The 16,260-nt window shown below is 35.2% G+C and overlaps 1 protein-coding gene across 1 annotated transcript in view; it reads left to right on the forward strand.

Moving 5' to 3' along the window:
- MALRD1 (MAM and LDL receptor class A domain containing 1) overlaps window positions 1–16,260 on the forward strand; it is a 628,554-nt gene that overhangs the window by 403,759 nt on the left and 208,535 nt on the right. The window contains exon 29 of the mRNA XM_059059255.2: window positions 6,932–7,115. Coding sequence (XP_058915238.1) covers window positions 6,932–7,115 — 184 coding nt within the window. The remainder of the gene's footprint in view (window positions 1–6,931; window positions 7,116–16,260) is intronic.

Here is a 16,260-nt window from a genome sequence, read left to right on the forward strand (position 1 = left end):
CTTCCTTAAGATGTCTGATAGTTTCTTTTTTTTAAAAAAAAAAAAACAAACTATTTTTTAAAGAACAATTTTAGGTTTACAACAAATGAGATTTCCCATCTACCCCCTGCTTTCCTCATGCTCAACGTCACTCACCAAAATGGTGCATTTTTTTTTTTTAATAAGTATATTAAACCTACTTGGCTATGTCATCGTCACCCAAAGTCCATTACTTTAGGGTTCACTCTTGGTGTTGTACGTACTATGGGTATGGACAAAAGTATATAGTGGTATATGTAATACCACGCAGAGTATTTTCACTGTCCTAAAAATCCTATGTGCTTTGTCTCTTCACCTCTTCTCCCCCTCCTCCTGGTGACCACTGATCCTTTTATTGTCTCCATCATTTTGCCTTTCCTAGAATAGTTGAAATCATATAGTATGTAGCTTTTCCAGATTGGCATTTTTCACTTAGTAATATGCATTTACATTTCCTCCATGGCTTGATGGCTCATTTCGTTTTAGCACTGAAAAAACACATCCCATTGTATGAATGCACCACAGTTTATTTATCCATTCACCTACTGAAGGATGTCTTGGTTTCTTCTGAGTTATGACGATTATGAATAAAATTGCTATAAGCATCCATGTGCAAGTTTTTGTATGGAAATAAGTTTGCAATCTTTGGATAAATACTCAGGAGTGAGATTGCTGGATCGTATGATAAGAGTATGACTAGTTCTGTAAGAAGCTGCCAAAATGTCTTCCAAAGTAGCTCTACTATTTGGCATTTGGCATTTCCACTAGCAATTTGAGAATTCCTGTTGCTCTACTTCCTTACCAGCATTTGGTGTTGTCAACGATCTGGATTTTGGTCTTTCTCATATGTGCAGTAGTATATCATTACTGTTTTAATTTGCTTTTCTCTAATGACATATAATGTGGGGCATCCTTTTATATGTGTATTTACTATTTGTATATCATCTTTGGTGGGGTATCTGTTAAGGTCTTTGCCCTATTTTAAAATCAGGTTGTTTGTTTATTTTTGAGTTTTAAGCGTTTTTGTGTATTTTGGGTAACAGTCTTTCTCAGAAATATTTTTTGCAAATATTTTCTCCCAGTTTGTGGCTTGTCTCTAATTCTTTTGATTTTGCCTTTCACAGGCTAGAAGTTTCTAATTTTAATGAACTCCAGTTTCACAGTTGTTTTTTTCATAGCTCATGTCCTTGGTGTTTTGTATCTTAAAAGGCATCATTATCCAAGAAATTAGAACATTCTCTAGCAACATATACAAAAATACACTCAAAATAGATTAAAGACCTAAATGCAAGACCGAATACTATAAAACTAGAGGAAAACTGGGCAGAACACTCTTTGACATAAATCACAGCAATATTTTTTTGGATCCATCTCCTAGAATAATGAAAATAAAAACAAAAATAAACAAATGGGACCTAATTAAACTTAAAAGCCTTTGCCCAACAAAGGAAACCTTGCACAAAGCCTTTTAAAACTCTGATTCCATCTGTTTTTAAAATTCTGCTTTAGATGTTATATGTTGTTCAGTTTATTGTCATCCTCTAGTAGATATTTGGCCTCTTAGAGTCTAGTTACTTTGGCCTGTGAACTCTTGCATCTGTAGTAACATGAGGTGCTCTCTGATGATTTAGGAAAAAGCAGAATACCAGCCCTTTGCCTGTGTCCATCTGGGTGAATTTAAGGAAATGTGAATGAAGGGTGAGCCTTACAGCAGAGAGACCTAAGTACCACAAAACAACTATTGATCACTTCCATTAGTTTCCACTGGGCAGCATCTCTTCTCCTATCATCATTTGAACCTTTAAATATTGGAAGCAGAAGTGTAGGTGGCAAACTCTGTAGATTGTGATTCACATCCCTCAGAATTTGAAGGGGAATTGGGTAGGAAGAGTGGACTTATCACCTCTTCATTTGAGCAAGGTTTTTAACTGCTTTGATACCTCACAGATATTACAGCCTGAAGTTGAATTACTGTTTCTGAAGAGTCTGGCAATCATTGTTCCAAGCAAGGAGGAAGGCAAACATGACCATACAGAAGCTCTCGACTACAACCTACGCTCTTATCGCTATTTCCAGCCACCTTCTTCCCCAGGCTGCTGCAAACCACCACCATCACCACCCCCACTATTCTACACCAATGTTCAAGACAACATATAGCCTTCCCAGGTGTTTCTCAGTCTTTGTCTCTTTCTTTCTTCCTTCCTTCCTTTCTTCCTTCCTCCTTCCTTCCCTCCTTCCCCCCCTTTCTTTTCCTTTTACTGTTCCCCAAATCCATCCTTCCCAGTAGATTCTGTAGTTTTTCAGGATTGATAGTGGGTGATGGAGCCACCAGCCATTATTAGCTCACCATCCTGACAATATGATTGTTTCTTTGTATTATCAGTAGTCAGAAAACAGTAATGGAGAAGTATCACCATTATAACACACACTGTAATATATCTAGAGATAAATTTATAATAAGTGTTAAGTTATATTAAAGACTATAAAAGTTTAGTTAGTAACATAAAAAGAGACCTAAACAAGTTGAAACATAAATGATATCTCAGGGTAAAATAATTCGATATTTAAATATTTCAATTATGCATTAAATTATTCTAAGATTCATTTGGGAGAGTGAATGTATGAGAAAACCAAAAGAATAAAAAAAAATTTTGAGGATAAAAATGTGACCTATTAAATTATAACATTAAGGTTTAACCAACTCAAGTGTAGAAAGCTTAACTCCCTTTACATGTCTTTATTCTCACCCATTTATAATATTTATGCCTTAATTATTTCCTTTATATACATTTAGAATCATATTAGTGTTTTAATTTTTTCTTAACCAATCAAACATAACTTAGAAATTAAAGAGGATAAGGAAATTTTATTAGATTTACTAATATCTTTGCTATTTTTTCTTCCTTCCTGGTGTTCCAAGATTTCTTTTTTTAAATCATTTTCTTTCTGTTTGAAATGTTCCTTTAGCCATTCATTTAGGGTAGGTCTACAGGTGGTATATTCTTTTAGTTTTCCTTCATTTAAAAAAATCTTGGGAGGAGGGGTCTTGGGGCCCTTGGAGCATGATATAGGTGAAAGTCTAGGCTCTCTGGTCAGCCTTTGCTATTGGGAGTGGGGGTCAGATAGTAATTTTTCTATGGTATTTGGCTGTTATAGAGCTATTATTATCTAAATATTTTCATTCTCGCTGGACTTCCCCTTTCCTGGTCCTTTGGCTAAAGAAAGTAGTCTGCTCATGTTTCATTTCCAGGTTGTCAGATTTTCGTGTCAATTTTGGAATATATGATGGAAAAGGAAAAGCTAGGAAACTCACCACCTTGTGTTCCCTTGAGTCCCAAGGTCCCTAGCTAATCTGCCTTCTCTCCACTTTCAGAGTCTTCTTCTGTTTATACGTAATTATATATGATTTCCAGGGGTTTTAGTTGTTCATAGCAGGAGGAATATAGAAAAGGAAGTCCACTCAAATCCTCCCAGAAGAAGAAAATCTAGTGGCTTAATAAGTCTGACATTGATGGAGGAATAGAAATCCGAAATTCATCTAGGAACTGTAGAAACAGGTTCAAAATATGTTAAAGGTGTCAGTGGAGGAAAGAGTTTTGATCAATTGGTTTTGGAAATATTCGTTCATAATTTGGGGAAAATTTATATCTTTACCTCAAACATATGAAACAAATTCCAAGTGGCTATATTTCATTAATACATATCTATAACTTGAAGTGGCTCTATCTTTTTAGCATTTCTTATTGCCTTTCTTTACATAACCCAAAGGGAATGAAACTGGCATAAAGCAGGAAGACAAGCATACTGCCAAAACAGATATGCAATACATAAGGTAAATCATCCATATGCATAATACTTCTGGGAAATAAATTCAAAGTTGGGTAACATGTTGAATTGTAAGAAGAAAGTATTTTTTCAATTTCTATAATTTAACCATTATTGTATTAATGTCTATGTTTTACAGTTATTAGTGTGTTTACTCACTTTTCAAATGTTTACTGCCTTGGGTTCTCGAACGTAACAACCACATGAACACAATAAATGTATCCTTGGGCAGTAGCAAAGTCATGATTGGAATTGAGAGATTTTTCTCTTTCTTAAAGTATTTAGAAAGAATTGATATCAGAATTTTAACTAAATAAAGCAACAATGTGTGCAGAACAACAATTGGGGGAATGGATATATAACCACTTCTTTAAAAGTTGCTCTGTTTTATGTTTCTATAGTAATTTTATGGTCATTTACTTTTAGGACTCACCTCTATTAAATGATTGCCATCACAGGGTAGGCTTCCTCTCTTTTCACCTTCTTATTCCTGGTGTCTAATGTAGTATATGGCAACTGTGTGAGCCTCAAATATTTGTTGAATAAATGATGAAAAGGACTGGCTGGATAAGTCAATAAATAAATAAATCTCCATTGCACATTTGGGTTAATACTTTTGATAATTATGGGAATATGATTTGGTATGTTATATCCAGAGTTGAATGAGAGCAAATATATTAGAATGATATATTACAATAAACCATCATTAGGTTCATCCATGGTTGGTTTTCTAAAGACTTAACCCTCATTTTTTTACCTACCACATAAAATGACAATGAGTATGTTATTTAAATCTCATTTATTAGAAAGCCAGTTGTCAGAGTAAAGAAATGGTTTGTATTTTATTGGTTAAAGTGATCACACAACCTTCTTTGTTAAAAACCCTTTTGGGGATTGGCATAGCGTATGAGTTGCTGAAACCAACTAATAGGAAAAATTAGCAAAGTGAATTAAGTTTGTTAATTAAAACAGACTTTTATCTATGCCTGTTATATTGCTAAGTGTTAGATGCCCACTACTTTAATCTTTAATTTAACTAATAATTCCTTTGGTTCCAAATCACTAGGACATCACTGACAGTCAAAGACTAACGTTGAAAAAGCTTCTCTTCCTTAGTCATTAAAAAGATATGAAATTCCATTAATAAGGTGTGACTTTCCCATCCCCTTCAATGAAGAAGCTACGTGTGTCTGGGTGTAAAAATGTGTTTGTTGTTTTGGGAGGATGTTGAAAGCTCTATCTATGCACTGTTAGTTGTTTTGCAAAGTTAGTTTTAGAGTAACTGATACAGAGTTCTACTTTCTCTCTTTTATTCTACAGAAGACCCCGCTTGATTGATCTGTATCTCCTTTAACAGAACAAGGTGTCAGCCACATTTATTAACATTAGTTCCCCTAAAGCATGGATCTATGAATGTGTAACTCTTTTGGATCCCCTCTTCAAGCATTTCTCTTTTTCTCTTTAGTGTACGTTTTTTTAAAAAAAACCATAAATTATGTATATCACAGTTGTGTGCTATAAATCAATTGGAACATCTTGCTTGCTTTTCTAGTTGCTGTTCCATTAAATATTCTCTTCTATTCCACTGTTTTGATTATAAGCTTCAGTGACAAAGTTTACTTGTGCATTCATCATGAAAACACAATACTGGACCCTGAAATATTAATTTTGGGGGCCTAACCATAAGCATAATTCTATATATATTTTTTCTCTTTCTTTGCTATATATCCATCATCATGATGTGTTAACCTCTAATTCCCAATAAGGGCTATGCCCAGAATAGCAAAGAGCAACATATACAGTTTAAGCCTTGTCCTTGTGCTTGACTGACTTATATTCTGTTTGACTGTTGGTGTCCTTTTTTTGTGTCATTAGGGTTATGCTACATGTCATATCATATCTTGTCATGTTATACCAGGATTGTTCATATATTAGGGTATTGTACTGCTAGCAGACCAACCTTAGACATTCAGAGTGTTACTCACCCAGGTTCTTGAACTCTTTAATCAACAGAAATTGATAAGAGGTCAGACAAGAAATTCAGGCAAGGCTTTATTGGGACTCATGCTACAGCACAAGCGAGTGAAAACAAGTGCCAGGTTCCCTTACTCGTTCCCTGAGCCGGGGGGCGGGTCCCTTAAATGGCGCGAGGGTATGGGGTCGGGCTGGAGGAATGACTTAGGTGGTCTGCCCACCCCCTTGGTGGTGCTGTGTGCAGGAATCATGCACAGTCCCCTGCTTTTGCTCCTGGCACCTCAGAAGTGGCCATTGGGTTTCAGTCTTTTTGTATCTTACTGTTCATAATTTGCCCCAACTGTGCACACATGTGTCCCTTATAGTTTGTTTGTATTCTGTTGCTGAAGGAAACTTTTGTCTCAAGAGGAGATATTTAAATAATTTTTCTTAGAAAATTAATTTTTCCTTTACCATTGAATAATTTGGTGTAAAATAATTATTGTTGGTGCTCATATAATAATTATAGTAGAATTTTATAAATATCCAAAATCATATAATCATATAATAGAATTTTTGAAATCTGGTCCTAGAAATGCTCACTTTCCCTCTGTGCTCAATTCACTTCACAATTTCTTATATCCATCAGGGATATGTGATTTCTCCCACATATTCCTCCTCTTATCTCTCTTTTCTCTTTCCTTATGTAAGTTATTTAAGCTCTATAAAGGAAGGTGCACTACCAATGATTCAAGAATGTGAGTAGAAAGTTGGTGGGAAGGGTACCTAGAGCTGTAAACCCAGGGCATCTGTAAACTGTTCAGATTCCATCAAATATCCATTGAGAATTTTGTGTGTAAGCAAGGAGAAGTGGATTTAACTGAGTGGGCCACTTTCTAATAATGATGTCTCTGAAAATAGCGAAACAAGTTGACTGCTAATCTTGCTAGTATTGCTTTTGGGAATCCTTTTATTAATGAGCCTCTGTTTTGATGAGGTAAAGTATATCATGAATATTATCAGTTTTTAAAATTAGTTTTCACTGATCAAATGCTTCTGTTCTAAATAATTGTTGTTGTTTTTTTCCTTCTTTTGTGTTTAATTATTTGCCTAATGCAAACTTCTTTCCCTTCAGACAGAGAAAGGACTATCAAAAGTATGGCAAGAAAGTAAGCAGAACTCTGGTGATCATTGGCAAAAGGCTGTCATCCTTCTAGGAAAGTTAAGGAATTTTGAAGTCATATTTCAAGGTATCAGAACAAGGGATCTGGGAGGAGGAGCTGCAATTGATGACATTGAATTTGAAAACTGCATGACTGGTAAGTTTCTGGAAAGCACTGCCATTTGGAAGCACATTTATAATCTAGCCATTTTATCTTTGCTTCATATTTATAAAATGTTCTGCAGTTGCGTATTTTGTACATACATAAAAATCAGTCAAAAGAGATAACTTCCTAATGGTTGGACTTAGTTACATGTTAAGAGATAATAGTTTCTCCATCCTTTAATTACACAAGTAATTCCTCTCTTCCTTCTGCATCATCCCCTTTCTAACATGCAGCAGTGCTGTCCCTTGAATTCATTTTCAACAAAATTTAAAATGTAAGCCTAATATTCACATACATTTGTGTAATTTAATTAATTTTAAGTGAATCACTAAAAACGGTTAGAAAGCTGGAAGTTAGTGGATATATAAGAAATACATACAACCAGGTATAATTCAAGCAGAACTTAAATTGAGAGCTATGCTTAAGGGATTTAAAATGCTACCCTAGCAAGCGAATAGTAACTTGAAAAAATATGCTATCACTTATCATGCTTCTAAATGTGAAGTATAATTACACTTAGATTTTCTTTACAAAACTACCCAGAAAATGTCAAAAATAATTATAAATACATTTGTACAGTTTCACAGCTGGCAAAGTTTCTTTCTGAGGAGTCATTCTATCTGATTTCCAAAATAGTACAGTGTGATATATCGTGCCCATGAAAGATATACCTTCTGTGGTTTCTTACACTGATTCACTTAGAGGCAAGCCCCTGGGACTGAAGAGCTAAACCTGAATGCTGTTTAATTCTGTTGCTGCTTTCATATTAAAATATCACTACACCAAGGCAGTTCAAAAATGTGACTTTGGTTTTTGGTGCTGTTGAAGCATTTGCTCTCTTTATGACCAGGGCTGGTGAAAAGTATTCTGCTTAGAAGTCAGTCTTTTGGGGTTTGAGTCTCTCCCCCACACACATATATATGTATATACATACATGCATACATATACACATACGTACACACACATATACATAGGTACATATATATTACATAAAATCAGAATTCGTGCACCCTAGGTGAGCACAGAGCCCCAGGTCTCTACGTCAAGCAAAAGACAGGGTTTGGGCTTGGAGATGTTTAGGAGAGGGTTCCTGGACCACAGAAAATGGGATCTGAAAATATAATCATGAAAAGGTACCTTCGAACATGCTTTTTAAACTCTTTTCTGGTAACTTTCCTAGTAATATGCTAAATTTCTATTATGGTTTGTTAACTTATAAATGATTCTGGCAAGTTCAAAAGGAAAAATTCTTCAAAGCTTTTTCTAAGATTTTTAGAAAGAAAGAAGCTTTTATTAAACAGGAGAGATTCTTTTCCTCTCAAGGGAAGCAGAATGATTCTTGGATGGGCTGATTCAGGACAGAAGGAAACTGAGCGTTATTATCCCAGCTCTGCCAAGTTTCATGTAGAAATGTGGACTGTTTCTTTCCCTTCTTCTCTTAAAGTCCTGTGAAAATTTACATGATTATGACTCATTTCGTTCAAGTTGATCAAACATTCACCGTACTGACTAATACTTGAATGTCTTATACATTTAGTGATATACTACTTTAAGACTTTCTTTGTCATAAATAAAAAGGCAAATTTTGGTTAATTGTAGTGACTATGGTCAACTGTATGTCGAATATATTTTAGGAAGAAGTAACCATTTTTTAAATAGCCAGCCTGCTACAAATAACGAGGATTTTCAGATTATGTTTTAGTTAAGATAGGAAAAAAAAGTATTTTGAAGAAGTTTAAAAGACTATGTTTGGAACTAAAAAACAATGATTTTCTTGGTCCCCCAGTTTTAAATTATATGCCAGTAAAATAGCAGTGCTGTGAAAAATGAGTAACAATGAGAAAGCAAATTAGAGCATAAGTTACCCTATGTTGTTTTCTAGTATTGCCAATTTGGAAGAGAATGGTATCTGACAAAACACCTAAACATCAGAGAGGCAGTGTAGAATAGTGGTTAGGAACAAGGTGTCCAGTCAGACCACCTGGATGTGGAATCTGGCTCTGCCACCGACTGGCTTGGGTGAGTTTTCTTCATTTCACTTTGCCTCAGTTTCTTCATCAATAAAATAGGGTTGATAAAAATAGCACTTCCCTCCTAGATTTCTGTGAATGTTAAATATGTTAATATATGAGAATTGCTTAGAATAGTCTTGGCACATAGTAAAATTTATGTATTCCATTTTATTGATATATTCCATCATCATTATTATTAACTATGCCATATTTTCAGGTGGTGCTTTATTGCCCTATATTAGGAAACCAGCTTCAAATCATATGCAGACAGGTCACCATAAAATCTATCATGGAATTGTTGCTGTTCCCCATTTGAGATGAAGAACTTAAAAAATGACAGTGTTCATTTCTCTGTCACATCCTGCCAATCACAATAGAGCACATACTGTATGATACCATTTATATGAAATGCCCAGGATAGCAGATATGTAGAGACAGAAGTAGATTAGTGGTTACTTAAGGCTAAAGAGTATGGGGTAGGGAGTGACTGCCAATGAATATGGGGTTTCTTTATGGAGTGATGAAAATATTCTAAATTTTTATTGTGATTGTAATACAATTTCATAAATATACTAAACCCATTACATTGTAAACTCTATATGGGTGAACTTAATGGTATGTAAATTATACTTCAATTTTTTTAAAGTATTTTAAATAATTTTTTTAAGTCAAAGCCGAGTTAACAAAGCCTATAAGCTATGGAAAACATATGCAACAAAATTAAGTGAAAATACATCCCTATAATACCCAGTATAAACAGGATCTGTATGCTGTTTATGTCTATAAGAGGGAAGCCAGGAGAATCATGAAAGGGCCAACAGATAGTCACTGGAAAAATGCAGTCACGTGGTTTGAGAATGACAGGTAAAACTGGGAGGGGTTTCACCCACTTTTAGAATAAGTGGGTCCAAGGGGGTCTGTGGTTAGGTGTGTGGGGCTAGAGCAGTCTAGACCCCATGAAAACTCAAATGTATCCATCAGGATTCCTTTCTAGGACAGTAGCCCGCATTCAAAAAGAAAACAAATAATGAACAAACAAATAAAAACATTGCTGGGAGTAGAATCAAAATTGAATAGACTAAATACAGATGAAGGATAGTGAAGACCCACATCAAAGAGGTGGAGGGGAATAGAGCCAGAAAATTTCAAAAGGCAAATCATCATATTGTTATAGATTTATATAGAATCTATAGACTTATAATCCTTTTTAGGGTCCTAACAGGCCACCTCTGAAATTTTCCTTGGACTTTCTGACAACTCTGTAATCTTTGCATATTTTTTAGACTTCAAAGTAATGCAGAACAAAGTTTTAAATTCATTAAGAGTGAAAGTGGAGAAGGTAGAGGATATAGATGAGATATATATTTGATGGTTATCTACTTACCTGCGAATAAGAATGCTACTTGAGCTTCATATTTATTTTGTACTTTCCATTCAAAAACACATAACTCAGTTTATTAGATAATATTTAGTACATGGCCAACATAAAGCTAGATATATGCTTTTTTATTTCTTTGCATTCTGAAGACATCATGGTGCTATTTTCAATTTACTAGCAAATTGATTGTATTTTTCTAAAAAGAAAAATAAAGTAAAAGAATAGGCATATCTTTGTTCTGTCCAAAGATACATTAAGAAGCCTATCTCCTTTGAGGAAGCAAGTAGCTTATTCATTTTTAAAAAGTGACATTATGAATTCAGTATTTCCTCTTTTTAAATTCAAGTTGATTTAAAGATGATTTGTACAAAAATGTTATAAAATTCAACCACCATTCTATGGAATAGAAAAGTAGAAAGAGAATTCATATAGAGAGGAAAAGAATATTCCATCACTGTAATTTATAAAAGTGCCCATTCTAAATTTAAATGGTTACTCATTTTCAATCAACATTAGTTATTAAGTGCACTCATTTATTACATACAATCATCCAGCTGATACTTATTGAGTCTACTATTAATACTAAATAGCATTTATGTCAGTTTTGCAACAAGACCATTAGGTGCAAATCCTGGTTTATGCACTTGCTACCTGCTCCATGGTTTTAGGTAAGTTATGTAATCTTCCTTTGTCTTATTTTTCTCAGCCGGAAAATGGTAAGAATACTGCTTCCACCTCAAAGAACTCTCACAAGGATTAAATCATTTACTTTATACTAAGTACTTTGAAGAATGCATGGGGTACAGAAAGCACTGAATATTTTTGGCTAAAATATAGATGAACAGCATTGGCAAAAAACTTGACATTGTTCTAGGCACAACACCTTTAAACATATCAACGTTAAAAAGCTTGTTGCCCAGCAAGCCTTTATCGCTTGGCTAGCCTGCAGAAAACTCTGTGCAATGAACTGTGTTCACCTCCTCGGAGCAGGGCTGAAATGCCTGTGTCACACAGCGTTTGGCTCTCTGGATTTTTCCATTTCCACTCTCACTGCCTCTTTCTTGATGCCCGGCATTTCCTCCTCTTCCCCGTGTGCCTCTCCCCCGCCACCATGCCTTCTGCCAGGACTGATCTGTGAACAGTCTCCAAGATACTGGTAAACCCAGAACCTCAGGGTGGGAGCCGATAACATTATAAGACATTGCCTTTTCCACTGAAAAATCTAGAAGATCCAACTGAATGATAACCAGTTTTCCATTGGGGGAAAAGGAAGAAATAATTCAGGGACTAGCAAATGCTTCCAGAAGTCAACAAAATCTCCTAAGTAGACAGTAGCACAGTAGCTACTCTGTCTCTAAATGCATACAGAGCAAAGCACATCGTGTTCCGCAGATAATCCTACATGTGAAAGGAAGGAAATACCTTGGGGATAAAGTAAGAGAAGACAGAGTCATTATAATTTCAGATGTTTAGTACATTGTCTTCACACATAACTTGAAAAGACTTTCTTTTTTATTGTAACCCCTTAAAAACTGTATGTATGACTCCTAAGTGTACTGTCAACAGTAATTGATTTGGAGTGAAAAATAGTGGCTTGGTGATAGTGATTTCAGTGCAGCATCACTCTGAATTAAACTGAACTTGGGAGATCACAGAACAGTGATTGCTCTATACAGAGTTCCCAAATACATAAATCTATACGCAGAACACTGTAGAGCGACTTCAAAACTTAGCTGCTTCACTTAGTTTAGACGAAAAGCTGTATTTCTTCTCAACACGTGAGTGTTCCAAGCGCTGCATTTAGGTCTCCCACAATTTCCTTTTATTTTACTTTATTTTTTTTTTTTTCGGTACGCGGGCCTCTCACTGTTGTGGCCTCTCCCGTTGCGGAGCACAGGCTCCGGACACACAGGCCTAGCGGCCATGGCTCACGGGCTTAGTTGCTCCGCGGCATGTGGGATCTTCCCGGACCAGGGCACGAACCCGTGTCTCCTGCATCGGCAGGCGGATTCTCAACCACTGCGCCACCAGGGAAGCCCCACAATTTCCTTTTAAAGTAAATGTGCGTCAGAAAAGAAAAAAGAAAGGAAGATGATAGTCAGTAGAAAACATAAATATCTCACCCTGATGAAATAATTAAAAGTGACTTTTATTTTTAATAACTAATGGCTAGATAATATGTAGCGCTGTACAATGTAAGGGTACATAAGTTATGGATGCATGGGTGGATGGATGGAGGGATAGACAGATAGATAAATAGATGGGCAGACAGATGGATTAACAGAAAACATTTGTTCAAATCTTGTTATATGTGTGCAGATTCAGAACAGAGCCTTCATTGAGTTACATTCTGCTGGCAGATGCAGACAATAAGCAAAGTAATGTGTAATATTGTGTCATGTAGTATTAGGTGCTGTGAATGACATAGGGAGAATCATTACCCTGATTAGTCAGAAACAGTCTCTGAAAGTTACAGTTGAGCAAAGGCTTAAATGTACTAAGAGGGAACCACGCAAATGCCCTGAAAAAAGCACTCCAGGTCTTGGGACCAGCAAGGCAGACTTACTAGGAGGGAGCGTTTTGCTGGAGCCTAAGCAAGTAAGGGTGGGGAGAAGGCAGTGGGCCTCAACATGCAGAACTTTGTCATCAGAAACACCTGCTCTGTACTAACAATCATCTCACAGCACAGAGGGTATGCAAGCAGACTCAGCCTTCCTAGATTTAAACCCTGTCTCTGCCACTTAGTTGCTGTGTGACCTTGAATAAGTGCTTATCAACTCTTTACCTCAGTTTCTTTATGGCAGTGAAAATCGAACCTACTTTATGGGTAATTGTGAGGATTTAACAAGTTAATATATGCCAAGAGCTTTGAACAGTAACTCTCTTCGTAGTAACTACTCAGTAAATGTTAGACATGATTATCATTGAAATCCTCACCATCATGTTTAATTTAATCTTCATTACAACTCCGGAAAATTGAGGGATCCAGAGGTTACACTAAATAACACCAGCCAGCTTGATTTCTTTACGGATGCTTAATGGCACAGAGACAGCCATATTTAGCCGTAACAGCATAGAATACTACTAAAATCACGATGAATACTATGGCATGAAAGCAATCAGACAACACCCACCACATCTAGTTTACCAGTAGTTTCAAATGCACTTGAAAGAAAACAGGCATATCAGACATATCACTTGTACTCCTAACAATGATGTGTTTTAGTAACACTAGTTGAAATATTTTAAACAGGGTAAATCCTGTTTTTAAAAAAATTAATGTTTAACCAGTCTTCATTGTTACAGACTTGTTTAATTTTGGATTCAGAAAGGTTTTCAGTAAGAGGAGGGAGGGAAAATAAAACAGACTTTATGAACGAATGTTATAGGACTTGAATGAGATCCGGTTCACAGCAGTTTCTTTCTTAATCTGATTACATATAACTATTTTTATTCTAGGTTTTCTTAAGCACCTTTTGTACATAAGCCTAAAAATTTCTGCCAAGAATTGATGTAATTTGTTAAATATATTCTATGTGTCAGAGCCAATTCATGTCTTTAAATTAAACCTGATACTTTCTGTGAAACTTTATCTGTTGGCTGGTGAAATGCCCAGTGGTTCTCAAATAGTCCTGAAAAAGACTATGAAAAAGTAATCTTAACTTGAAGTAACTACTTTACATTTCTGCAAATATCTTTTCTTGATTAAGAAAAAGTATCAAAGTCATGCTTAAAAATATTTCATTATAATAAATATATATCCTGATTATATTCCTCTCCCAACTCACTTATCAGTATCAATAAGCTATCCATCCATACATAAATGCATATTTACTAAGTATATACCGTATATTATGCAGAAATTAAGCATTTTGACTTTTCTGTCAAAGAGAGGTAACTAATTTTTATTGATCCAAAAGTTTAATTCTTTATCAAAAGGGAAGAATGGTGATCTCAATTCACTGATTTATAAACAAATTACTACAAAATTTTTAAACCTACCATTGTGCATTATAGAGATATTTACTATTTTCAAAATATCCATTTTCTCCCCCATGTGTCCCAGACCCTTTCAGGTAGGTGGATCTGTGTAAAAAAGCTCTGGCCAGAGTGCTGTGAGGAAGTGAGATGTGTCACTTCCAGGTTAAAGCATTTCCAAGCTGGTGTACAACCCACCTGGTCTCCCTTCTGCTGCTGTGGCAGAAGACACCTCATTGTCCAGCTGATGTGTCTACATCTGCCTGGTCCCCTTAAGTCTGTAGAGGAAGGTCCCCCTGCCAACTTGTTTTAGACATATATAGCAAGTGACCCCCAAAATGGTGTTTTTGAGATATGGAGATTATTTTTTAAGTGTTTTATAATCTAGTCAGATCTAACTAACACACCATGCAATTTCCTACCTTAAATAGAAAAATATTATTTACAGTTAGGGCTATGATATAAAAAATATATGTACCCTTCAGATTCTAATACTCCAAATATGTTAAGAAAGAACATCTAACAGCATCCCTGGCTCCAGTCTTATGGGGAAAATAGTCAGAAAATGAAGTCCCCACTAAACAAAATTCCAGAAAACAATAAGTAGAGAGAGTCCTTGTGGCATGAACCCTCTCCTTCCAGTCATTGACAGCTGTAGCGCTCACTTTGCTTTACTGCTTGAATTGATTTGAGCCAGGCCTCAGGGGAGAGACTTACTTGTCATGGTCAACCAACAACATTGTTCTTCCTTAAGCCTGAGAGCCAAGTTATTTGCTTCTCGGAAAATCAGGTAATAGATTCTTATTCCCGGTTCCATGACCATATTTTACACAATAGGACTAAGTAATTGAGTTTATTATATCTTTAACCAGCTCTTTTAAATTAAAAAATCAAAACCATGAAAGGATCTAATTACTTTAATGTTGTGTTCAAGGCAACCATTATTATATACCTAGAAAATATCAGATATTACTTTACCTTTCAATAATCTTGATAAAATTAGCATTTCAATGTCAAAAGGTCTACATTTAAAGATGTAACTGTAATCATATCATAGTGATAAACTGAATATTATAATTAATGTGATTATACTTGATTATAATCAAGCACAATGATATAACTTGGCTCGTTCATAATATTAAGAAAATATAATTACTTGAGCATACGTTTTAGTAAGCCTGAAATAGCCCTTGAAATGTCCCTAGGTTCAAATGGAGGCTACTGTAAATCTGAATCTTAACATTATCCTCTATTCATGCAGATTCTAAGTAGAATTTGTTTCAATTACAGTGAACATTTCCCCACTTAATATCTAGGTCAGTAAGACCATTACATAGAGAATTTGTGACAATATGGCATTTCAATTTTTACTGAATTATGTTTTATTAATTATTTTCTAATCAAAATGAATATTAATATTTATCAATGAGACTTCCATTTTACACTGCTATATATATTTTTTTTCATTACACTATTGAAAGATAAACTCTTCAGTCCTGAAACAAATGTGTATATATATATATATATATATATACATATATATATATATATATGTAGGATATACAAGCTACAGGTGTACTCAAAATAAGTAGATGTGGAACTCAATAAATTTATATCCAGGTGGTTCAAACATAAATAGGTTTCCACTAAATCCACAGGTATTTATACATGCACAAATATTAGGCCAGGGCCAGAAACCAATTTTTTGTCTATTTGATGAAGCACACACACACATACATATACACAGAGGCATGCGTGAGTTTCTAAA

The sequence above is a fragment of the Kogia breviceps genome, chromosome 3 (genome assembly GCF_026419965.1).
Source record: "Kogia breviceps isolate mKogBre1 chromosome 3, mKogBre1 haplotype 1, whole genome shotgun sequence".
Classification (NCBI taxonomy): domain Eukaryota; kingdom Metazoa; phylum Chordata; class Mammalia; order Artiodactyla; family Physeteridae; genus Kogia; species Kogia breviceps.